Genomic DNA, 25,141 nt, shown 5'->3' on the forward strand with positions numbered 1-25,141 from the left:
ATAAATAGATAATCCAATAATTCAATTAGAATATTTTCAGATTATTTAAGTTATTAATCAATATGTATTGGATTATTTTAAAAAAGCAAATCAGTAACGAATTAAAATTGTTAAGTATTTAATAAATCCAAATGTGATAATTTTAGATTTATATTCTTGTATATTCGAAACGCTTTTGTTTTGAAATTCATTATAAACATACATAAAATGAATTTTTGTTTTCAAATAAAATGTATATCTACATAATTAATCAAGATCTTATATATTATTCAAGCATTATAAGCTGTCTTTGATTGGTAATTTTTAAGCTTTCTTGTCTAAAGGTTTACATCTGAAAGCAACAACAAAGTTGTCGAGTTGAAATGGCGCAGGAGATAATGCAGCTGCAACAACAACATGCGGCTGCGGATATGTGGTATAGTTCTAAGTTCTCTGGTATAACTTCTACCTTCAATGCTGCCAAGTTTGGCTTTACATATTTTAGCTCACTTTTACTGATGATGAATAGTTCAAATGGCAAATGAAATTATAAATTTCTGTATTTCTTGTATTTTTAATAAATAAGACTTAAAAAAATTATATGAATTTAAAGAAAACCAAAATATATGGTTACAGCAACTTTTTTTAATGCGAAAAAAATAATTTCTCTGTAAAGAAAGAATCATAACAGTATTGCTGCCAGTTTGTTTGAGTATCTGGTTTAGTTTGTTCGATTCGCTGGAGAGTAAACTTGTCGAATGGAAGATATTTCATTTTTAGATATTGAACAGTGTAAACGGAGCTTATAAAGTGATAATGTTATCTAAGTCTGGCAACATCTGAATTTCATATACTGAACGTACTTCTTAAAACAAGATGGTTCCCTTTCATTCTTTACAGAGTGGTGCTTGTTGTATCGAATTTTCAAAAGTCGTGGATATTTTACGGAAACAACTCCTTACCATTAATAGGTATCGAGCATTAAGCAAAATAAACGTGAATATTTTGATAAATAATAAGCATTAATTTCGCAATGCGGCGACGAAGTGAAAGAAAGAAGTCGACTGATGTAGCGTCTCCAGCTCTGGCGTCCCGTCGTACAAGTCGACGGTCTCGCCAAACATCTGAAACTGCTAGTGAAAAAGGCGCACATCCTGAAATGTCTACTCAAGATGATGTTACAGAAAAGTGTATCGCGAAGGCAGATTGCCCGGAAGAAAGTACTAACGAGGAACCAGCAGTAGAAACTGCTAAGAGTCGTTCACGTAATCGAACACCGGTAAAGGATCGAAGCAGTCCCGCCAAACGCAAAGCTCAAAATATTACCAATGATCCCAAAATTGACGTTATTCCTGAAGAGAATATCTCCGTAAAAGAAGATTGTCCAGTTGATAATAAAACTGGAAATGACGATAATCAAAATGTTGAAGAGGCACAAAAAACTAATACAGATTTAACAGAGGCAGCAGTATCATCAAGCCCAAAAACGAATGTTGATATGATGAAACCATTAGATGTTTTGGAAATTCAAGCAGAAGATAATGAGGAAGAAAAGTTACAAACGCAAGATGTGTTAAGTAAAAATGAAAAAATGTTAGAAAATGTTGTAGGGTCAGAGAAAAAAGATGATGAAAACAGCATAAATGAAGAATTAAATAAAGTTGATCAAGAAGAAATGCAAGGCTCTACCAAAAATGCTGTAAATGAAAAGACGGATCCATCGCCTACAGACGAAGTAACTGTTACCGAAGAAAAAACGGATCAAATTGTTAATAAACGTAAGTGGATTACAAAGAGGACTGTTCAAAATCGTAGTCCATTGCTTGTCATAACTACTGAAACATCGATCCCTGAAGATGTGCACTCTGTACCGAAACAGAAAATACGGTCTTCACCAGAAATACAAGAAATAATCTCGGAACGTGAAGAAGGCGAGGAGACTCCGTCTCCAGAAAGAGAAGTTCACAGAACCAGTACTAATAGTACTGAAAAACCTATACGTAATCAAATAGAATTAACTTCTGCCCCAAGAACTGTTAGCAAAGTTAATATAAAAGTTGAACACCGTTCCCCGAGTCCGAGAAATAAAAAAGCGAGTAATGTACTTTTCATAACAAATCTTGTGAGACCTTTCACGGTATTACAACTGAAAGGTTTGCTAGCCCGTACAGGCAAACTTGTTGAGGATGGCTTTTGGATTGATCGTATCAAATCAAAATGCTATGTACAATATGAAACAGAAGAGTAAGTTTTTTTTTTATATCTAGCTAGTTATATGAATTATTAAACTATACTTTTTTTATTTTAGTGAAGCTATTGAAACCCGTCATGCACTACATGGAGTACGTTGGCCAGTTTCAAATCCGAAATGCTTAATAGTTGATTTTGCTAAGAGAGCTGATATGGATAGGGCCATTCAATCTACCAAAGAAGAACAAACTAGTTTTGGCCAAGAGAATCACAGAGATAATGTACTCATAGGCATGGGTTGGAATAGAGACAGGAATGGTGTTGATGAGAAACGGGTAAGTAAAATGAGGAGCTAACAGTATTATGTCTGTCTAATATCGCTTAGAACTAAAAGAAAAAAAAGTTTCTATTGACGAAAAATTTAAAAAAAAACTACAACAATTATTTAGTATACATAAGTTTTTCAAAAAAATATATTGTTGCAATCAATTACATTCCTAAATATAAAAGACTGCCCCTTTTTCGGAGTTAGCTTCTAAAAAGTTGTAGCGGCAGAAAGCCTGTCTGAAATAATTTGGAGGAATGCTACCGAATTGACCTTGGCCTGATAAAAATCTGGGTCCGTTCCGGTTACGTAGACCTGACTTTCGTGAGAGCGGCAGATTGAAACGTTTGCCATCGAATTTTGAAATTGGGATTACTGACACCATAATTATTAATTATAACATGTAATTTTCCAAAAATATAAAAAAGGGGCATCATTCACGTTATCTTATCATTTTAATGCTATGCTATGAACGGTCAAATATTAAATTTCGAAATTTGAAGGCAAATATTTCTGCTTTTGAGGCTAACTTTGAAAAACCAAGAAATTACTTGTCTCTTGAAAAAGCAAAGTGTTGTACAGCGTTACTAATGAGGTACTGCATATCGTCTGATGTCAAATCTCATTATTCAGTGTATAGTATTCAGTTCATAGTATTTTTGAAGTAAACTCTCCCATTAAAGCATATTCCTGATTCCACAATAACCGGGTCAACGCAATTTATATCCGGTCAAAGACTATTTGCTTGACACCCTTGGCAGTACTTGCAATTTAGTGAATGTTTTATGCTCTCATGAAAGCAAAAATATAACAAACTTCTAAAAAAGAGAATTTATTTGCAATATAAATATATTTAGAAAAAAAAATTCTAAAAAAATATGGCAGATCCTCAAAACTGCATTTTCGTAAAAAAAAATCAGAAATTATATTATATAAATATTTATATATATATATAAATGATATTATTAATAATATAATATTCGTACGCTTCCTCCATTTTAATTGAATTTTTTTCTTTAAAACCTTAAATTCATTGCTAGACAAAGAAGAATTTCGGGTTATTAGCGGCTTGTAATATATTTCAGACATTGAGACCAGTTCGAGAATGGGATGTTGGAAAGAAAGAAAGTTTAGATCGTGATAAGACCAGGGAAGTTCTAAAACGGCGAAGCAGAGAGAGGGAAATTACTTTTGGAAATCGGGAACCCGATCGAAATGGCAAGGAGAGAAGACCACGGTCGAAAGGAAGAGCTGAGGCGAGAAGTAGTAGCCGGTCACCAGGTAAATAATTAATTTGGAAGTTTAAATATTTAACATATTACATCATTTCCACAATTCATATCAAAAATTGTATTATTCACAGCACGAAAAGTCAAGAAAAAGGAAAATGATCCACCTCTAAGGCTTCTAGATGATCTATTTCGCAAAACTAAAAGTACGCCATGTATTTACTGGCTACCTTTAACGCCCGAACAAGTAAATATAGAATCATAAAAAATATTTTTTTATAACAATAATAATTTTGATCTTTATTTTTGTTTCTTAAGATTGCTGAAAAAGAGGCATTCCGACAGAAACGACTTGAAGAGCATAAGCAGCGTATTAAGCAAAGAGAGTTGGAAAAGGGGAAGGAAAGAGAGAAAGAACGGAATCGGATCAATGAACGAAGGGATCGTGAAAAAGAAAGGGATCAAAGACGCAATAGATCCAGTGATCGTCGCTCTCGTAGTCGCGATCGACGCCGTTACTAAAAAATATTGGTATTGTATAACCAAATTATCATTACGTCGACGTCGTTGCATTTGAAATTTATTACTTTTCAACACATGCAAAACAGAATGCATGGTGCACGAAAACTGAAAATAAATTTCATTTGGCATCGTTCTTAAATTAAAAAATGGCAAGTATTTCTAGCAAAAATATTAGAAATCGTTTCCGGATGCCCTTAGCCTTTGGCGAAGATATTTATGATATTTCACATACAAAATTAATTCGAAGAATTTACGTTCACAAAAAAATCATCGCCAAAGTAGTTTTCAAAAGCCCATCAATTTTTTTTTTTTTTTTTTTTAGATAAATGGTGACATTTAAAATTTTTTTAAAATTATTTTTTGAAGCATTTCGTTATTTTCAAACGGTCTAACAAGATTATTTATAATTTATTTTGTTTTCATTATGTCGTGAAAAACTCATATTTCTTATACCCGTAAAAGTTTAGATTGGGTATTCAATTTCTTTTTTGCAATTGCTGCAAAACAATACTATAGGAAACGAACCGATTAAAAAAAAATTTATACAATTGAATATCCGTTATAAACCTTTCTGGGAGAGTTCTTTCAAGTGGAGAGGAACAGCAACCCGGTTGAAATCAACAAGTGTTCTCGGCGCTAGGACTCTATTTCAACAGTAAAGTGGCATTTGGCCACGAATTTTTAACACAAACAATTCAATGATAATATTTAAATAAAAGGCAATAAGTTCTCTCAAAAATATTGGGTTTTATTTGTAAGTATTTATCAGGGTTGAAATTAATACATTAACTAAAAATAATTTAATTACCAATTGAATTAATTTTTTTTATTTACCAACTGAATTAAATATTCTTTTATTTTGTAATCTCAAATATTTTAATTTAAACAAATTAAAAATTTTGTTTTAACCAAATACCGGCTTGAGTTTTAATCCTATACTAAATAATGGGAAATATTTCAATCCATATATTAAAATGAAAAATAAAACAAGATATAATCACAAAAATTAAATTGAAAAAAAAATTCGTCCCAAGCTTATAATTAAAAATTAAAAAAAGAAATTATTTTGGAATTACAATTTTTCGCGTTTGTGTACTTCCATTTTACTCATTTTGGTTATCTTTTGAAAAGAAAAGTTCTTTTTGTCTTATTTATATTTAATTACTTTTAATCATACTGTGTCAGTTAGTCTTTCCCTTTTTTATCCCTTTTTATTACGGCTTAATTTGAAAAATAATTTTTTGTTTGTTGCTCCAATTAAATTAAAAAATATTTTCTCTATTTTGTATCCAAGATGATTATTTTTAAATCAAACGTCTTGGGTTAAAAATTAAGTTATCCATACTTCCATAATAATATTATAAACGTGAATGTTAGTATGTTTGTTACGCTTTCACGCCGAATCCACTTAACCAATCACTGAAACTTTTTACACACATTCCTTATGGTATTAGAAAGGACATATCATAATTACTATTAATATATAAAAAATATATACATTTTTTACGGATTGTGCAAAAAATTATTTGGATGATCATATCTGTTTGTAAAATAAATAAAAAAAAAATTTGGCAGAAATGATTGCCGATAAAATTCAAAATGTAAAAAAACCAAAATGCATCAAAAGCGTAAATAATCGCTGTATAGTATTCGTGTACATATTCTGTATTTAGTTTTTTTTGTTAGTAATCTTTGATATTTATTTGAGGGATTCAATGCGAGCGGAAAAAGCTAGTAAATATATAACAAAAGGTACTCAGTCCCATATTTTTCAGTATAGTTTATTGATAAGTCCGACTGAGCAGTACTGGTATATCATAAACATTGAGTGCTTGAATTGTACTAGGTGAGTTCATCCTTACTCGATAAATTTAATATAGTTACACGAATATCGATATATCTCTTCCATATCTAATTGTCGTGATAATTTTTTATCAACAATTCCAACCTATTTAACTAAACTGGTAATTATGTGGAGTGATACGATTTTAATAGTATTTATTTCCATTTGCACTGCGCTTTTGGGAGAAGGTTTGTAAACTCATTCAATAATTCGTGTAAATTAGTAAAAATTATCGTTTTTAACTTAAGGTCTTACTTGGGTATTGGTATATAGAACCGAAAAATATCAAAAGTTGAAAGGTGAAGTTGAGAAACAGAGCAAAAAATGTAAGTATTAAAAGAAAAGCAACGATACATCATTTTTTAATGAAAACTAAGAGATAAAGTTAATTGTATTACAAATGAGATTGAAGTGTGGCTTTACAAAATGTGATACCAATTTTAACCAAAGCCTTTTGCGTATATTTATTTTTGCTAACAAATCATCAATCAATTGCCGAATCATCATTAAATTATGAATTTATAAGTTTCCTCATTATTAAACTACTGCCAAAGCATTGGTTCAAACCCTCAAAAAAAACCGTGCATACATATGTACACTACGCATCAAATGAAAGTATAAATTTCATATTAGTTTTTTCATTGCAGATTTATTAAAATAAGTAGGTAAAAAAATCATACAATATTATTATATTTCCATGGTTGTTAAATAACAAATTATATATGAATATATCTTTTTCCAAAAATAAAAGTATAAAATTGCAAAAAAATGTAAAAAAATTATCTTAAAAATAAATTTAATAATTAGTGCTCCCGCCTTTGCTCTGGATTACTGCTCGAAGACGTTTTGACAATTTTCTAATATTTCCTCGGAAATATTGTCCCATAGACACTTCAGCTGTGGGAAGAATGACTGCAAGTTTGTGTGGCTGCTCTTTGGTATTTTGGAGTCCAATGTATATACATATGTATTAAAAATAGGGGAATATAATTAAAATTGTAAAAAAAAAAAAAATTCTATTGACAATTTATGAGTAGTTAGGCATTTAAAAGCACTTGTAAAACTTATGTAACATATAACATTGACATTTATAATTTCTTTAACAAATTTAAGTGGAAAGACGTAAGGAAATCCATGGAGAATCTCTTGATAAATCGCAGAAAAAGAAAATTGAACGCGATGAAGAGAAACTGAAAAATAATAACAGGGATCTGTCGTTGGTAAAAATGAAGTCTATGTTCGCGACGGGCTTCGCATTTACAGCGCTCCTCAGTATGTTCAACAGCATGTAAGTTGCAGCTTTAAAAATATATGTGTTATTAAAAACTAATTATTACTATTATCCCACACCAGCTTTGATGGTCGCGTCGTAGCACAGCTACCCTTCACACCAATTTCTTGGATTCAAGGTTTGAGCCACAGAAATTTGTCTGGCGATGATTACACCGATTGCTCTTTCATCTTCCTTTATATACTTTGCACAATGTCTATTAGACAGAATATTCAAAAGCTTTTAGGTTTCGCACCTTCAAGAGCAGCTAGCAAACAGGGCGGAGGATTATTTGGACCCACGCCGGGACAATTTAAATAAACATAAAAATTAATAACAGTTTTGTGTATTTTTTATTTAAAAAAAATACATTCATTAGAATTATTAATTAAAAAGTGTTTAGACTTTATGTGCATAAATATTATATATATATATATGTTGTATGTTATATACAATACATATATGTATGTAAGTATTTATTTACAAATAACAGCATATGCATGTATGTTCTTCACATAAAAGCGTGTTCAAAAATTGGCCTGTCTACAATAATTCGATCGAAAGCAAGTCTAGATAAGTCAATAGTTCGAAATTGTGCATCGATTATTAGTTCAGAAATTGCTCTACCCACAGCAGGCGATTGCTGTAAGCCTAAACCAGAAAATCCACTTGCAATATACAGATTATTGTAGTAAGCATGTGGGCCAATAATACCATTTTCATCAAAAACATTATACTCATAAGAATACTCCCAAGCGTCAATAACTTTTGGTTTCTTCAACATTTTGATCCTCTGCATTAAAGAAGGCAAAACCTTAGTTTCAAAGTTGTTTTCGCTTAGCCCATTTTTTGTGTCTGTGGACGTACTGAAACCTGTTATATAGTTACCAGTTAGGCCATCTCTTCGAAAGTATAGACCATTCAAATCTACCACACATGGTGTACCAAGACCTGATGCATTGATATCATCACTGTTGAACATGTAAGCGTAATTATTTCGTTGGATTATTGGCAGAGGAATTTGTAAAATTCCGGAACTCGTCCCTATTTTCGCTAGTTTAGCAATTTTCTCTGAACTTGTGCCGGCAGCAAGTACACAAATCGAAAATTTTATAGAACGTATTTCGCCATTGGGCATTTTGACTATTGCTTTTTGCAAAGCATTATATGTACTGGTTGTAGATTCTCCTTCAATGACAACATCTGGTTGATTTTGAAATTTAAAGTCTATCAATTCAGATTGTATGAAATGTGCGCCATACTCCATAGCTTTACTCCTAAGACCTAATAACAAATTAGCCGAATCAAACCATCCATGTTTTTCGAGTCCTTGGCAACCTGTAAATAATTATATATTACTTTAATTATTGTTTTGTTATTCAAATTCGTCTATTTTTTTTTTTAAATTATTTACAAACCAATTGCTACATCTTCAAGGTTTAGCCATGGAAATTTTACTTTTAGACGTTCTGGAGTTAGTATTTCGGTGTGGGCGCCAAATTCATTTTGTATTTTCGACATCGTTTTAAGTGTCTCCGCATTTTCCGCAGAAGCCAGTGTAAGGAATCCGTGAGGATCAAACTTAATATCAACACCAAGTTCTTCCTTTGCATTCCTCATAAACTCTGCTCCGTAAAGTGCCATTTCGATATTTTCAGGTAAAAGAAATTGCTGCCGCAAGCCTCCCATAGGTAAAGTTAAGCAATTCCTGGTATTTAAATGCTGTTTAAAGTAAATGCTGAATCTAATTAAATTCACTAATTACTTTTATTTAATAACGCGTTATTATTTATATAGTAGATATACTCTTACCGCAAAATCCTTTTCAATAACAACAACATTTAAGCCTTGACGAGCTTTTTTCTTCAACCAATAGGCAGCAGCTGACCCAACACCTTCTCCGCCTATTATGAGTACATCACAATGTGTCTGAAACTCTTTGTCATCCATTCTGTTTGAAGATTCAACATTTTTCTCCACACCTTCATGTCTTTTTTCAAAAAAGGGAGTGAAAAACGTTTTAACTTTTCTCATATCATTCCTCAAAAGTTTTAAAGTCCTTTTAATTGGATGTGGTTGATCAGAATTATTATCACTGAAAGGCCTTATCAAAGCCGGTCGGCAAAACTTATTAATTTTTAATAACTGTATAAATGTCATGCTCTTCATCATTTTTTTGAATGTATTAAACTAATTTTATGTTTTTTGTAATATATATATAGTTATTTGACATAAAAACTAATATTACGATATTTGAAATATGTAATAAGTAAATATTCAAGTTAACCTAAATTGAAATCAGCTGTTTTTGTGTGCTATTATGGTGCTGTAAAATTACGTTTTGTAGTCTTGTGGATGTTCTTATCAGAGGCAATATGGCCAAGTAGGTTGACAATGGTTCTCACATTAATTATTCTGAAAAGTTGTGTTGATACAGTAATTTGTATTTATGCCAATGGAACTACACAATATGAAGAAAACTAAAAATAATAGATATCTTTATACATATATTTAAAATTTATATTTTGATTTTTGAATATACATTACAAGTATAATTAATTTCATAAAGAAAATTATTAGCAAATGACTTAAATTGATACACATATTTTATTACATTTCGCACAGATATAACAAATGTCCATATGATATTATTTACCCTAATATTTGATCTTCTCATAAAATCACTAAGAAAATGTCATAATTCTTATGAAAATTTAAGTTTAATAAAAAATTACAAGTAATTTCAAATATCTCTTAGTGCTATTATAATGGTTAGTCTATCTCACTGCCATGCTTTAAAAGTACGAATGCAAGTTTAAAATGTGTGGTAACACTGCGTTTTTCTTATTTGACATTTCATTTATATTCCCTGCTTTGCATTACTCGACAATTTTTGGTTAACCGTGAATTTTGTGATTTGTGAAATTTATTATTAAATCCGAAAAATGACAAACATTGTGGAAACTTCAGGACAGGACGTTGAAATGGAGGTGGAACCATCTAGTGAAAATGCAGGAGACACGAAAAAAGATCAAGGTGTCTCAACAATATTGGAAATTCGTGAGCAAATACGTCAGATTGAGAGGGCCGTAGCATCAAAAGAATCTAGGTACTATTATTAACTTTGTTTTCTTTTTTGATATATGTACATAATTAATTAAATGTTTGAATTGTAGATTCATTTTAAGGGTGCTTCGTTCACTTCCCAATACGCGTAGAAAGCTAAGCGCTGCTATTTTCCGAAATATAGCTCAATCAATATATCCAGCCGGAACTGATCGCGAAACTGCAAATAGTTTGATTCCGAATACTCCAGCTGGAGTCATAGAAACTGAAATACCGAGAAGTCGTTCAGCCACAAAACCTCCAATTGCTGAAGTAGATGCATACTTTTATTTACTCTTGTTGGTTAAGCTAATTGATGAAGCAGATATAAAACGTGCAGTTGTGTGTTCCGAAGCACTAATGTCCAAAATTGCTGGGCAAAATCGTCGCACTTTAGATTTGATTGGAGCAAAATCTTATTTTTACTACTCGCGAGTTATTGAGCTTAACAACTGTTTAGAAACCATAAGAGGATTTCTTCATGCTCGTCTGCGGACAGCTACATTGAGAAATGATTTCGAAGGTCAAGCTGTACTAATTAATTGCTTACTACGGAATTATTTGCATTATTCACTTTACGATCAGGCTGACAAATTAGTAAAGAAGTCTGTATTTCCGGTATCAGCAAGTAACAATGAATGGGCACGATTTTTATATTATTTAGGCCGTATAAAGGCAGCAAAGCTTGAATATAGTGATGCTCATAAGCATTTGGTACAAGCGTTGAGAAAAGCTCCACAAAACGCGGCCGTTGGATTTAGGCAAACCGTGCAAAAGTTGATTATAGTTGTCGAATTGCTATTGGGAAACATACCAGAACGACAGATTTTCCGACAGGCGGCATTGCGTAAATCTTTGGCACCGTATTTTCAGCTTACACAAGCTGTACGTCTAGGTAATCTCCAGCGATTTGGTGAAGTGGTAAAAAACTTTGGACCGAAATTTCAACAAGATCATACTTACACTCTGATCATTCGTCTAAGACACAATGTTATAAAAACTGCAATTCGTTCAATTGGACTTTCTTATTCACGCATATCACCAAACGATATTGCTAAACGTTTAATGCTTGATTCAGCCGAAGATGCTGAATTTATTGTGTCTAAAGCTATTCGAGATGGAGTTATAGAAGCAACTCTAGATCCAGAACAAAATTACATGAGAAGCAAGGAAAGTACAGATGTATATAGTACACGCGAACCGCAGCTTGCTTTCCATGAACGTATCACATTTTGTCTTGACTTGCACAACCAAAGTGTAAAAGCTATGCGCTATCCACCGAAATCATATGGTAAAGATCTGGAGAGCGCCGAAGAGCGGCGTGAGCGTGAACAACAGGACTTAGAATTGGCTAAAGAAATGGCCGAAGACGATGAAGATGGTTTTTAAGAAGTTTGTTTTAAAAAAGTATATAAACCGAAAGCGTTGTCGCGCAACAATTTAAATATAATCCCAAAATAATTCTTATAAAAAATTGTGTTTCTCTTCCTGAAGTGAAAAAGGTCAGCATAGACTATGTAGTTTTTGTAGCGGTGGCAAATATGCCTCACATGGTTTTGAGGAATGCCATAAGTTGACAGCCTTGGCCGGAATTCGGGTTCGCTCCCCATTGTTGGGAGACTAGGTCAATGTGTTGGGCTCTAAAAAATTTCTAATTAATGTACATATAAGAATACCAGGAGGTTTTCCTAATTTCCAGTCTCGATTAATAACGAAAACTTCTCAATCCGTTTCTTTTTGAGTAGTTTTCCTTGCGAACTAAATACTCAAAATTATATAGATATTTAAAAGATATGCCGCCAGTAATGGAAAATGTAAACGATTTTATAAATCAATGTGAAAAACAACGAAATAAATAAAATTTATTAAACACATACATACTTCTATATATATTTGCGATGTTTATGTACTTCTGGGACATTAGCATTTCCTAAAGTAAAACTGGTTGAGAAAAATTACTCAATCTTTTTTGACAAATTTTTAAATATAAATTTGTATAAAGTATAAATTCTAATTTTTTGAGACGTCAGGCTAGCAATAGAAATTCTTGATGGAATAAGAGATAGCTGAAAAGAAAAAAATTGCGGGGCAGCCATTTTTTGTAAACAAAAAACTGTCAGGCAGACATCTTTTGTAAACAAGAATATTGTCAGAAAACGCATTTTTAAATATAAGAACTGTCAAACATATTTTCGGCAAAATGATTAGATTTACTGGTATCTTCTTTGTGCTATGCACACAATTTAATATGTTTTGCAGTATGTATTTTAAGAAATTTTAAATTTAAAAATCTTATTATAAAAGATAATATATTTCTTACGTTAATTTAAACAACACTTTTTTCAAAAGTCCTGGCAATATTGTGCGTTCTTTGTTGTCGGTGTGCGGTAACACTGTTTTTACTTGTCGTGAATGAAATTGACTATACATTTGGTTATTGTGTTTCAAAGTAATTTAATATAAAGAAACGATTCTATAAATATTTAAAAAGTGAAAGCATTAGTAGCAAGGTTATATATGCCGTTTTGCATTGGCAAATGTGTTGAATTTTCTTTTCGTTGTTATAGCGAGAAGATATTACAAATCTGCACAACGTAAGAAAAGTTTAAAGGAAAAGAAAGATAAACCATAAGTAAAGTGACGGCAGCGACGACTATCAACAGCACAAGCAAATCAAAAAGAATATTGTGCAAAATAACGAGCTGCAAGGCCCAGTATAGCTCAACGAGTAACGAGTTGCCACCGTAGAATCAAGTGCCAATGTGTGGTGCGACCTTCTGGCCTCGGGCTATCTTAAGCCAAATATTGAAATTAAAAAATTGTGCTTAAAGTATAAAATCTAGTTTATTAACAATAGCAAAAAATAATATTTGGTTGAGTTGGCTGATCTAAACGCTGTCGGAGGCAGCATTGCAACAACGCGCCTCTAGATTTAGTGTAGGATTGCAGTGTATTGCAACTACACAAATATACATCAAAAAGACGAATTTTGTAAGAAAAAGGAGAAAAGAGAACGTTGTAACAGATTTTCACTTGGTTGATGCGCGACAGTAAATGTATCAGCGGAAATGATTTGTAAAAAGGACGTTATCCAATGGTTTAAAGAACTCGAGAGTTATAAAAGGATCGACACGATGTGTACTTTGCTTAACATGTGTTTACCGTTTGAGTTGCGGTTCTTAGGCACATGCCTGGAAGAGTTGGGCCGGCGAGATTCGCAAGAGTTGCGTGGCATGGAATTGAGAGTGAATAATCCCCAAGATTTGGCATCTGATATGGTTGCATGTCAGAAAGGCGAACCAACTGATAAGAAAATAAGGCGGAAAATGGCGCTTTATTTAGCATTAATACGAGCTTGCAATCGTACCTGTGTGACGGAGATATTTCGAACGTTGGATGGTTGGGGTGACAGAGACTTTCTGAATATGAATGACTCAGATACTTTGCAGGAGCTTTTATTGGTTTATACCATGGCAGCCAATCATCCGGTTTTTTCATTTGATCAGCAATGCAAATGTACTCAAATTTTTGAGAAAATTAAAGAAAACAAGTTGGTGGCGGATTTTCAGTCGCCGCTTCTTCAACAGCCGAATATTGACCCAACGCTGGTTCATACTCAACATCAGCAAGAGCCACGTCAACATTTGCCTCCGTCCCACCAAGAAATTCCACAACAGTTACTTCATGCAATGCATATCCCTGGACAACCGCATCCACAAATATTAACTCCCGTCAACATTATGCCAATGACATTTCCACAGGGTCTTCATAAGGTAGTATTAGTTATCCAATGCTTATAATTTATATTTAATTAACTATTTATCTTGTGCTTTTTGTACCTACGTTTACTACATTTAGGATTTCCATCTGCAAATAATTATATGACAGGACACTTCATTTAAATAAAAGTTTTATACTAGTTATAAACATATCAATGCAACAAATTTGAAAACTTGCTGTTAAGGTAAAGGGGTACCGAAAAGTTGAGTGTTTTACAAAAATCATATTAATTAGGGCTGTAGATATACTCTGAGATGTATTCTATGTTGTTCGGTTAGGATCCGCAAACATTTTAAGTTCGAAATTTCGCTAAACAATGTAGACAATACCATACCTTTATTATACCTGATTAGGGTATATTCAGTTAGCCACGAAGTTTGTAAGATCAAGAACTAAACGTCCGAGACCCTATAAAACATATATGTATATTTATGTACAGTGCCTCACAAAAGTATTCGGAAATTATATAATTTTAGTAAAAAAACTCAAAAGATCGTTTTAAGAAGTTTATTTTGATATTTATTACCTTAAATAACTTGCAAAAGTTCCGTTATTATCGCTGGCGTTCTAAGCTGTGAGTAGCAAGTTAGTCTGAAAAAAAATTTTGTGAAATCCGGTCATTTTGTTTTTGTTTGTAAAAAATATGATAAATTGTTTAAAAAATGGAAAGAAAATCAAAAGAAACCACATTCGAAGAAAAATAATATTTAAAGTTCGAAAAGATGGAAAATATGCAGTTTATTACTGATAAAATGGATCACCGGCTATATATTGCGGAGCGAACAAAAAAATTAGTTTTTTCAATGCCAAATAGACTAAAAGAAGTTAAAAAGATGAATGAATACGCTGCCATATAATTAATTTTGGTTTAAATATATAATTTTTTTGCAAATACTTTTGCGATATGAATCAACCGAATTTTTCAGTTGAAGTGTTTTTTCCTGTTCTTTTAAAGTTAAAAATTTATTTTTAATGAATAAATATAAAAATTGGCTAGTTTAATAAACAAATTAAAAATGCATATAATGTTTGAATCGGTTTTTTACTTTTCTTTAAGCATACAAATTTTCACTTATATTTTGGGGAATACTGCTGAAGTGGCCTTACTTCGTCAAATAATTTTTTTTAGGTATCACATACATACTCTTGTGGCTATGATTTATTTCCACCTAAATAACATCTCATATGATTTTAATAAATTAATTAGTTACTAACATGTATTTAATCTCAATAAATACCTAAGTGCATATAATATATATAGGTACATCTAAAACATATGTATGTATTTCAGATAATTCAGGCAGATGGAACAATGCAACATCCTGTTCCTGTTGATCCCCATATGATTCCATTAAATGTCATTCCAACTGAATCTAATCCAATTTTTCAGCCAACATGGCAACGGATGTATCCCCAAACGGTTGAGGTAAATATTAAATTACTTATTGTTTGTAACATTTTACTTTTACATTACTTTTTAATTTTGTAAAAAATGAAATTACACCATTTTTGAGTTGATTTATGGAAATATTTGTATATTTGATATATCTTTATTAAATGTAAATTAATTAGTGAAATTAATATAATTTTTTCCTAATTTATTTAGCATCCACCACAGTCGGCATCGCCGATGCTTAGCCAACAATCCTCTCCATCAAGTAGCCGAACCACAAGCCCAAATCGGAATCCAGGTAGCAATATGATGCTGCCTGGCATGCAGTTGCAATCACGAAATATGCCACAAAGAATGAGTGCCTCATTGAAAAATGTTAGGCGTCCATCGGCTGAAACTACACCACCACCAATGGGACAACAGCAGCATCAACAACTGATACATGACATTAATATGACAACCAACATAAAGAATATAGATGATGTAAGTATCAATCACTAGACACAGCTGCGTGCATAAATCTCTATGAGACAATATATCCTTTAACATTTTTATTTAAGTTGAAATATTTTTTGTTAAATGAACTCTACTTTATTTTCAACATTTGGTATTAATAATCGGTTTACATATTTATTCATTGTAGGGTGTAGCAAGCAATGAAGGTACCGGTAATCCTCTCCAGGCGTTGATTCGCAATGGTTATCCACGCCGGCATAAGTCAGGCAATTATACACCGCTTATTCATCAGCAGCAACAACAATTAGCGGTAAATCCACATTTCCAACCGGTTACAAATTTCGCTGCCCTAGCTTATTCAATGCAGAATATGTCAATGTCTGATGGCACTGGTACTGGTTTAGATACGACATTAGTACCGGGATCGTTGAACGCGAATAAGAGTGGTGGCAGTGATACAGGTAGTTCCAATGGTTCGTGTGGTGATGCTTCACCGCCAGAAACGCCAACGCTTTCAGGCACTACAAATGTGCCGGGGTTACGACTCGGTAGTGAAAATCAACTGCAAAAACACCAACAGTTGGGCTATAATAAACAGACGGGGAATCCAAGGCTTAACGGTCGCTCAGATAAAATGATTTCGGCGAATGTTGTAAATTCCGTTAGCACAGCCGCAAGTGGCATGTATACCACACCAATGATGAATACACATCCGGCGCTAACGCAACAGTCACAACCAATGTACGGTGCTGAAATTATTTTAGCATCCGGTGGCAATGCGGGTGGCATTGGTTTGATGCAAACATCACTGGCCAATAACAATAATAGTGGCGCGGGTATTGGCAATAATATTGCAGTTGTGAATACAACTTCAAATATTGGCACCAGTAATAATAATTTAGCAACTAATCCTGTTTTAATGAGTTCGCCATCGCCAGGTGTCGCTAGTGGTGGTGGTAGCATTATATCCAATCTGACACCGAATCCGCTTATCCTGCCCACGCCACATCAACAGCAATATAACGCAACCTACCCATATCATGCAGCGCCTACTGCCCAACATCAGCGTTTGATGAGTCATACCGGCGGTCCAGCACCGCCACAATTGCGACTTATGCCGAACGAACACATTTTTTCATATTATCAAATACCAGGTGCGGCACCACCCGGCGCGCCGCCCCTCGCATTACGTCCGACTAATGCGTTGCCACCCCCACCTAATACGAATGTCACGTCGGGTGTTACTGGTGTGCTGCAGGTGCAGCAACAACAGCCCACTGCGCAGGCGCTTCAAACTAATCCAACTATTGTCGCCAGTCCTACGATATTGACTGGTGGTACGCCGTACAGCACGCAGGCAGCGCCAATTGTCAGTAATAAACATTTATCGTGCTACAACTGTGGTTCTCAAAGTCACAGCGGGCCCGATTGTCAAGAAGCGTCCATGGAGGATGTTACCCGCAGCGCCATATATAAATTAGACTATTCCGGCTCGTCGAGTGCGTCACCAACTGTGTCATCGGGTGCGAATAGTGCGATCGTTGGTAGTGCAGGCGCTGGCGGTATTGGCGGTATTGGCTGTGCTGCTGCTGGTGGTGCTGCAGGTGGTGCTGGTAGTGGCGGTAGCAGTGGTGGTGGTGGAGCTATAACAGACTCTTTGCAAATACAACATCACCCGCAACAACAACAACCACAACACCATCAAAAACAACACACTGTGGAAGTAACTGGTGCAACATTAGTTGGTACACAGTCGAGTGCGACCACACTACATTCGTCCACGCCCGCCGTCAGTGCAGTGAACACAAAGTGAAGTTATTATTGGCAAATTTTTGAGTGCGGTGTTTGAAAACTGAAAAACAGAAACAAAACATATTCACTCATCATCAGCATGTCTGTAACTCGTATGTGTTATTCAAACTTAACTATTATCACTCCCGAAAAGTGTTAGTTAAGTTAAAAAAAAGTTATGGCGGGTTGAGAAGACAAACTGAAAATATAGTGTAATAATAGTTGAGGCTTGCCAGCTCTTTGCTGTGCTTGCAGTATAGAGGTTTATACAGTTATGATTGGCGGAAATCAAATTTCACGCTTCTCCTAGCGCATAAGATTTAAAATTAGTGAAACTTTTTAATAACAAATGATTAATATATACATATTTCAATGTTGAATAAGACTTAATTAATTAATTATCGCGTGTAACATCCGAAATCGAGTTATAGAGGTTTAACAAATGTAAAAAGTTTGCTAAACTTGTTATACGGATATAGGAATGCGAACAAATAATGGTAAAATACTCGATTTGTACGTCCATGTAAATTTAAACACTTTACTACACACTCAATTCGGACTGTATGTATTATGTAGTATGACAATTTATTATAAGCAACTATTATTATATACTCTTAAAATGTTTCTCAATGTAAATTCGTAAGCAAATTGAAAAAAAAATGTAATTAGGTCAGCTGTATTTATTTATTTAGTAAAATTAAATTTCCATTTAAAAACGTTAGCTATGCGCGCTTAGCTTTGCAAGCCAACACATCTAGAACAAATTATAATTTTTTTTTTTTTTTGTAAATTTGATGCGTTAAAATATTCTACTAAATTATATAATAAGAATTCGCGCTGCATGTTAAAAATTTTAATAATATTTTCTTTTTTTTAAATAACTCCACATACATAATTTATGATTTATAAGTTTGTAGTATGTGTATGCATTTTTGCATGTGCGTTAACTGACTGTTGAAATATTGTGTTCGCATTGCTATAACTGTACATGAAAGATGTGTGAGCATATATGTATATATATAAAATCCGTGAAAACGCCTATTAGTATATATACTCCGTGCCATGCACTAAGAAAGCTTCATCGCTGCGTGAAAGTAGTAATAACACTCGTACGTTCGGATCAGATAACAAAAAAAAAAAATGGAGATGAATCAAATTAGGAATTAATAATTTGTGTTTTACAGTAGTCACATTCTTCTATGTAGTATATATAAATGTATATTTAAGTAAAAAATAATTATTGTTAAATGAAGGATATGAAAGAGTTAAGTAGTAAGCTATGAAAAAAGAAAGTAGGTGGAGATGATGAGAGCAATGAGAAACATTTATATTAAATACGCATATATGAGTATATTAATCCAATACATATTAATTACAGATATTCTCTAAATATGTAAACAAACGCCGACTAGAGATATCCCTGTTTCTGTATACATACATACATATATGAATAAACGTAGAAAAGTGAAGTGAAAAGACGGCAAAATCGTAATATTGCGAATAAATTTGAGTAAATACGCTAACATACGATTTTCAAATGCATATGTATGTACCATAAGTAAGTGCGATTCGAGTAGCAGGATCAAAGGAAGTTCTAGTGTATATCAGCATAATATTTTGTTCTAATTGTTGGTATTCGGACTTTGTATTTATGTACGTAGTGTTAAAACCAATTTTTTGAACAAACACTCGCAACTTACTGTCATTGGCATTTGCAAAGAACATACTACAAGTATATATATATACTCATACACATATTCGCACAGATTTAGCAGTCGGAAAGTAAATATATATATATATACTACAACATACATATACAAATACAATTAACCTGTACATGTAAATCGCTCTCCTGCTTAAAGTTAAGGCGAACAAAGCTAAATATTCTTGACTACTTCTTTTAACTGATATATATTATTTCCTACTTTCGAAATTTTAAGCCGTCTACTTTATATTCATAAATTACTTGGTTAATTAATTTAATTATTAAATTGTATGTACATATATAAGATTAAATATAATATAAAGGACATTGAACTAAAACATGTATTATGTTTTATTTTGAAATAAATTTTTTTCTTAACTCCTTTGATAAAAGAAAAAAAGACAAAAAAATAAAATTTTATTTTTTCAGTTCTTTATTGAATGACGATCTATGTTGTTATTGTAGCGACAGCCAACACTGAGAAGAGTTGCCGAGTGAACAGCCTTCGATCGGATATAAATCCAGTTTCGTTCCGATTATTCTCCGCTCAGTTATTAAACAAGTTGTACCATTCAGTGGTGCTTTCTATTTCGAAACTCCTTCAAGCTCCTAAAGGAATTTCACTTCCCTCATACGCTGATGAGGGCGATAATAATGTGTAAAATGCTTCTTTAGACCAATATTCCTGATAAGTATATAATCGATCTAATAATTCGATTCTAATTATTAATAGCCTGAAAGAACTACTACTACTAAAGAGCAGTGTCGCTACAATATCTTTAAAACGCTAGCTGCCAACGCATGGGAAAACGCAAAGAAACATTGCTGACGGCTAAGAAGTGATTGACCGGCCGATCATCTAGACACAATCTTCGCATGAGGGCTACATTTTTCCACATGTGAAACATATCGAAGTTATCTGTTAGCTGTACTCCTGGATTTTTTTGAAGTCTTTATGATAGGCTTGCACTGCGACCTAAGGTCTATTGTATCGCAAAATCGGCAGTTTGCACAAGAGGCTACCACATACCCACGTTAGTGGATGGTTCTCGAGCCTGCAGTGACCAATGTAAAATACCACAAGCAGTAGTCAGCCATCATTTTGCATTCCAACAATCCTGGTATCGCTCTTCCATAGTGCGAATATCCTGATGAAAGCTTTCTCCTTGTTCTTTGCTTAAGTCGCCTAAATTTTCTGGGAAGCCGTGTAAATGGCTGCAGAGGAAGTGTATCTTGATGCTCATGTTACATCCTAGTCTCTGGAAGTGCAACAAGAGCTGCTCAGTGTGTTGAATGTAGTCTGGAGACTTTTTAATTCCAAAGAAAATATGCACAACCCAAATAAATTGAACCCATGCAGATTTCTGCTTATCTGTCAAACAATCAGTAAAATGTTGGTCTTTTATTAGTTCCCTGATTTGAGGACACATTTTTTTAAGTGAAGTAAAAACACAATGTAAATAGGCAATTCAGTACAAATTTTCTGATTGTCTTTATATTCTTAAGTTCAAGATGCAAAAACAAAAATGTATATTCCTATTTTCAATATTGTGATAACGGGATTTTAGTGTAAGAACAAGTAAACATAGGCACCATGAAGTCTGCGTTCAGTTAGCTTGAATTGGAAATACTGTTACTTCTCATGAATTTGTTCGTTCTTTTTGCGTAGATTCTATTGTGTTTATTAGTCGTTTAAAGAGCTCGTGACGCGTTTTAATAATATATAAAAAAAAGGAAACCAAAGGAAAAGAAATTAGTCTGTCGGAAAGAAAAATTATCATTGAAAAATTGGGCAAACTATTGGAAGAACGTGTTCTTCTGTTTAGCGCGTCGTAAACCGGTATTTTAACGTCAAAACCGCGATCTGGCCGTCCGAAAATATTATCAGCGCGGGAAGAACAGACAATAATAAATATGGTGAAAGTTAACCCTCGAATTACGTCCACAAAGATTATTGAAAACGTAAAGATAACCATTAAAAAATCAATTTGTGCCGAAACTGCTAGAAAAATTTTACGAAAAGCTGGATATTATGGTAGAGTCGCTCGAAAGAAACCATATACTTCACTTGTAAACAGGCGAAAGCGCATAGAATTTTTACTCATTTTTCAGACTTTTATAAATAAGTCGCCGAAATTCTGGAGACAAGTAATATTTTCGGATGACAGCAAATTTTGAATTTTTGGCTTAAAAGGTCGACAAATTGTGTGGCGCAAATCAGGAACTGCCCTTGAAAAGCAAAATCTTGTTGGTACAGTTAAACACGGAGGTGGCGGAATTATGGTGTGGGGTTGCATGACGGCTGGTGGGTGGGCAGCTTGAATTTATTGAATCCACAATGGATAAATGGGGATTATTTGAACATTTTAAAAAACAATTTGAAACAAAGTGCAGAGAATCTTGGATTATCTTCGACGTTTTGGTTCCAACAAGATAAAGACCCGAAGCATACTGCGGAAATACTTAGACTTTGGCTCTTGTACAATGCTCCTAGACAAGTTAAAACGCCCCCTCAATCACCTGACCTCAATCCTATTAAGCATCTATGGGATCTGTTGGAAAAAAGAATTCGTCGGCATACAATAACAAGTAAAGTAAAGAGGTTTTAGACAACGCGGCTATCCAACAAAATATTGTATATAATTTTTCTTTAACATTTTTAATATTTTTGTAACTAATTTTAAAGCTGAACGCAGACTTAATTATGCCTATGTTTACTTACACTAAAATCCCGTTATCAAAAAAATGAAAATAGGAATATACATTTTTGTTTTTGCATGTTGAAATTAAATAAATATATAAAGAGAAATACATGTAGAAAATTTGAACTGAATTACCTATTTACAATGTGTTTTTACTTCACTTAAAAAATAGTGTCGGGTGAACGCAGACTTTATTGGCTATGTGTATAGTCACCACAAACAGCACAAAAACTCTTCGGATCATGTAAACAAGTTCTTCTCAATGTAGACATAGCGGTTTATTTATGAAATTTAGTAATAGTTTGGCCTACAAATGAATTCAATTAAGCCGCGTAACGTTATTTTAAGAAGTACCTGTATCACTAAAACTAGAGCTGCTACAAAGAAACTGAGGGTTGATTTGCAATCAGCGACGTCAAATTAGTAAGATACAGTATACAAACTTCATAAAACAGTTTAATTATGTTTACCAGCGATTTAATCTCGTAAGCTGAGATCGCTTAAAGCGCCGCTTGACTATTGCTGAGTATGGCAATACTTTCATTGCGATAGTTGCATTGAAGATTTAGGGCTTTTTCTGTAATGCCGTAAATACTGGCAACACTGCACAGTGTGCACTGCTGATTTTATGTTGGCTGATGCCCATTGCATGAAACTGTTAAAAACTGCGCATTTGAAAATTTACATAAAAATGTGCGAAATATTTCGTTTTAATACTCTCACTGACGAGTTAACATAGATAGCAAAAATGATAATTTTCTATTAGAAAGGTACTAAAAGAGAATGAACCGTGTAAAAAAAAAACAGAAATTTATAAATTGCGAATGGCTTTAAAGTCAAACGGATTATTCCAAAAATGATGGCTTTAGTTCACTTGACGCAGTCTCTTTCTACTACTTATCTTTATATATTATGTGTAAATCTTCTGTAGGTGTGTTTGTAATTGAACTCCTAAACGGATTCGGATGAACTTTTGTGTGCGTATTCAAGGAGGTTTAAGAATGGTTTAGATTCACAATTCGGTCAACTAGATAATGTTTCAACAATTGATTATTTATTTATAAATTGTTGTTGGTGTCTGATATTCAAAAGTATATTTGAGTTTTAGTTGCGCCTGGTAGTTGGCGCTGAGATCAGATTCTAAGATAGCATAAGTATAGTTTAAACTATGACGACTATAGATATGTGTATGGTGTATAGTGGTTAAACATTCATACTGCTATGCTACTCTATACGTTACATATCTGAATGAAGATTCATAAATGATAGTTCGGCTGAATACATTTATTAGTTTTTGGTGCATCCATTACTTTCTTCTTACGGATATTACTTAAAACTATTTATTTTGAAATTTGTTACTGTTTCGAAGTACATATTTTACATAATTCTTCATAGAATTTTCGAGCCGTCAGTGTATCGCTTAATGGCGCTATTCCTCAGTAGTAGGTCGAGCATGGGGTTACTCCATTCGGCTTTACAGCCGAGGATAACTTTAAACTACTTTGTGGAGTTAAAATTTTTGCTAATGCCATCCCTCGGGAGAAGAGCCAGTGGTGCCTTATCACTTAAGGCCTTCAATAGTTGAGACGACATTACGTTCTCTCTTACATACCTTTCTGCTGACATGTGAAGCATTTAATGATTGGTATATACCCAACTGATAATCCTTGGCAGCAGCACCAAAATTTGCTGGCCAAGCGAATCCACGCCTCACATAAGTGCTTTTGTAGCTTTAACCATGGGTAGATCCATATACTTGTTTCACCGAAAAGTGGAATCCAAAGTTAGATATTTGGCCTCATTAGTCATCATTTAACTCTCTACCACCAAGGAAATGGGTTCGTAGGTCTTAGTAAAAGGGACGATGATTGTTTTAGGTTGATGTTTAGTCCAAACTTGTGACTACTTATCGTTGCAGTTTTTTTTACTTTACCCGTGGATACACATGAACGGCAACAAATAAGGAGAGAGAGCTCTCTCTAGCACATAAATAGGTATATGTATTTATACGTATGCCGACGATCTGCTTGTAGTAAAATTTAGTAGAAGAATACGAAAGATGGTGTTACCTTGACTTATTCGTGCAATTGCTTTAAATTATGGGACTCGTTATGGTTACATTGATCATAGAAACAGTAGATGAAAAGAAAAATATTTGCTTCGTAAGGAGTCTCTTTCAATCAATATATAAAAGTGGGTTATTGATAATTGAACGAAAAGTAATACAAAATTTTATTTTATAACAAGATGATGTGCTTTACATCATCCATTAGAGCGTTCTAGCCTGAGTCTCAAAAAGCCTGTAGCTTCGATATTAGTATGTTGTGTGTCGATTAAAAGTAATATAGGCAAGATTGTGACACATGCTCAATATTCCATAGATAATTTGTTAACAAACTCTTCCCCTCCTTTCGTTCATAACGTTACGAACTAAAACCCACCCAGAAAACCTAGAAGAAAACTAAAATATGTATATATATATATAAAGGGTCTATCAATAGGGATGCCGTGAATTTGACAGCTCGGGCGACCATGTATGTTTATTATTTGTGTCAAATTTTAATTAATGCTATTCGGATGAGTCAAAACCTGTGGTTCAGGAAGCGCAATTGCATACCCAAAATTGACCGTTTGGTGAGGATTGAGGTATGGCATCATCGGGCCTTATTTCCTTCGAAATGAGGCAGGAAATCCCGTTACCATCAATAGCGAGCGTTAAAACACGATGTTTACTGACTTTTTTCCTGGTATTAGACACAGCAACATTCGAGGAACTCAAAGGCAACATTCAGCGCACTATAGACGTGATGCTGCACCGGGTCATCGAAATTTTGCCCCAGGAGGGCTATTT

General features: G+C 33.5%; 5 protein-coding genes across 6 annotated transcripts; 4 read left to right on the top strand and 1 right to left on the bottom strand.

Annotated features, from left to right (window-relative positions):
• Positions 1-859: 859 nt before the first annotated feature.
• Positions 860-4,984, top strand: Acn (apoptotic chromatin condensation inducer acinus). 2 transcript variants are annotated; one of them, XM_070106843.1, is made up of 5 exons: positions 860-2,223; positions 2,288-2,504; positions 3,535-3,775; positions 3,858-3,970; positions 4,042-4,984. In XM_070106843.1, the coding sequence occupies exons 1-5, from the start codon at positions 1,013-1,015 to the stop codon at positions 4,243-4,245; spliced, it is 1,986 nt and encodes a 661-aa protein (XP_069962944.1). In that variant the 5' UTR covers positions 860-1,012; the 3' UTR covers positions 4,246-4,984. The 2 variants fall into 2 exon arrangements, with proteins under 2 accessions (XP_069962944.1, XP_069962945.1); XM_070106844.1 differs by having other exon boundaries at positions 3,580-3,775.
• A 1,133-nt stretch (positions 4,985-6,117) lies between these two features.
• Positions 6,118-7,697, top strand: LOC106617162 (calcium load-activated calcium channel). Its single transcript, XM_014234183.3, has 4 exons — positions 6,118-6,276; positions 6,337-6,414; positions 7,202-7,376; positions 7,442-7,697. Exons 1-4 carry the CDS (start codon positions 6,216-6,218, stop codon positions 7,677-7,679), a joined length of 552 nt encoding a protein of 183 aa, XP_014089658.1. The 5' UTR covers positions 6,118-6,215; the 3' UTR covers positions 7,680-7,697.
• On the bottom strand, positions 7,689-9,823 carry l(2)37Bb (lethal (2) 37Bb). Its single transcript, XM_014234161.3, has 3 exons — positions 9,171-9,823; positions 8,777-9,080; positions 7,689-8,696 (listed from the first exon to the last, which is right to left on the bottom strand). Exons 1-3 carry the CDS (start codon positions 9,528-9,530, stop codon positions 7,870-7,872), a joined length of 1,491 nt encoding a protein of 496 aa, XP_014089636.3. The 5' UTR covers positions 9,531-9,823; the 3' UTR covers positions 7,689-7,869.
• A 391-nt stretch (positions 9,824-10,214) lies between these two features.
• On the top strand, positions 10,215-12,337 carry Rpn3 (regulatory particle non-ATPase 3). Its single transcript, XM_014234172.3, has 2 exons — positions 10,215-10,467; positions 10,535-12,337. Exons 1-2 carry the CDS (start codon positions 10,304-10,306, stop codon positions 11,850-11,852), a joined length of 1,482 nt encoding a protein of 493 aa, XP_014089647.1. The 5' UTR covers positions 10,215-10,303; the 3' UTR covers positions 11,853-12,337.
• Positions 12,338-12,849: 512 nt separating this feature from the next.
• On the top strand, positions 12,850-19,928 carry LOC106617510 (uncharacterized). Its single transcript, XM_014234743.3, has 4 exons — positions 12,850-14,236; positions 15,535-15,669; positions 15,850-16,119; positions 16,280-19,928. Exons 1-4 carry the CDS (start codon positions 13,532-13,534, stop codon positions 17,903-17,905), a joined length of 2,736 nt encoding a protein of 911 aa, XP_014090218.2. The 5' UTR covers positions 12,850-13,531; the 3' UTR covers positions 17,906-19,928.
• The last annotated feature ends 5,213 nt before the right edge of the window (positions 19,929-25,141 follow it).

Source organism: Bactrocera oleae, chromosome 3 (assembly GCF_042242935.1).
Source record: "Bactrocera oleae isolate idBacOlea1 chromosome 3, idBacOlea1, whole genome shotgun sequence".
Classification (NCBI taxonomy): Eukaryota; Metazoa; Arthropoda; class Insecta; order Diptera; family Tephritidae; genus Bactrocera; species Bactrocera oleae.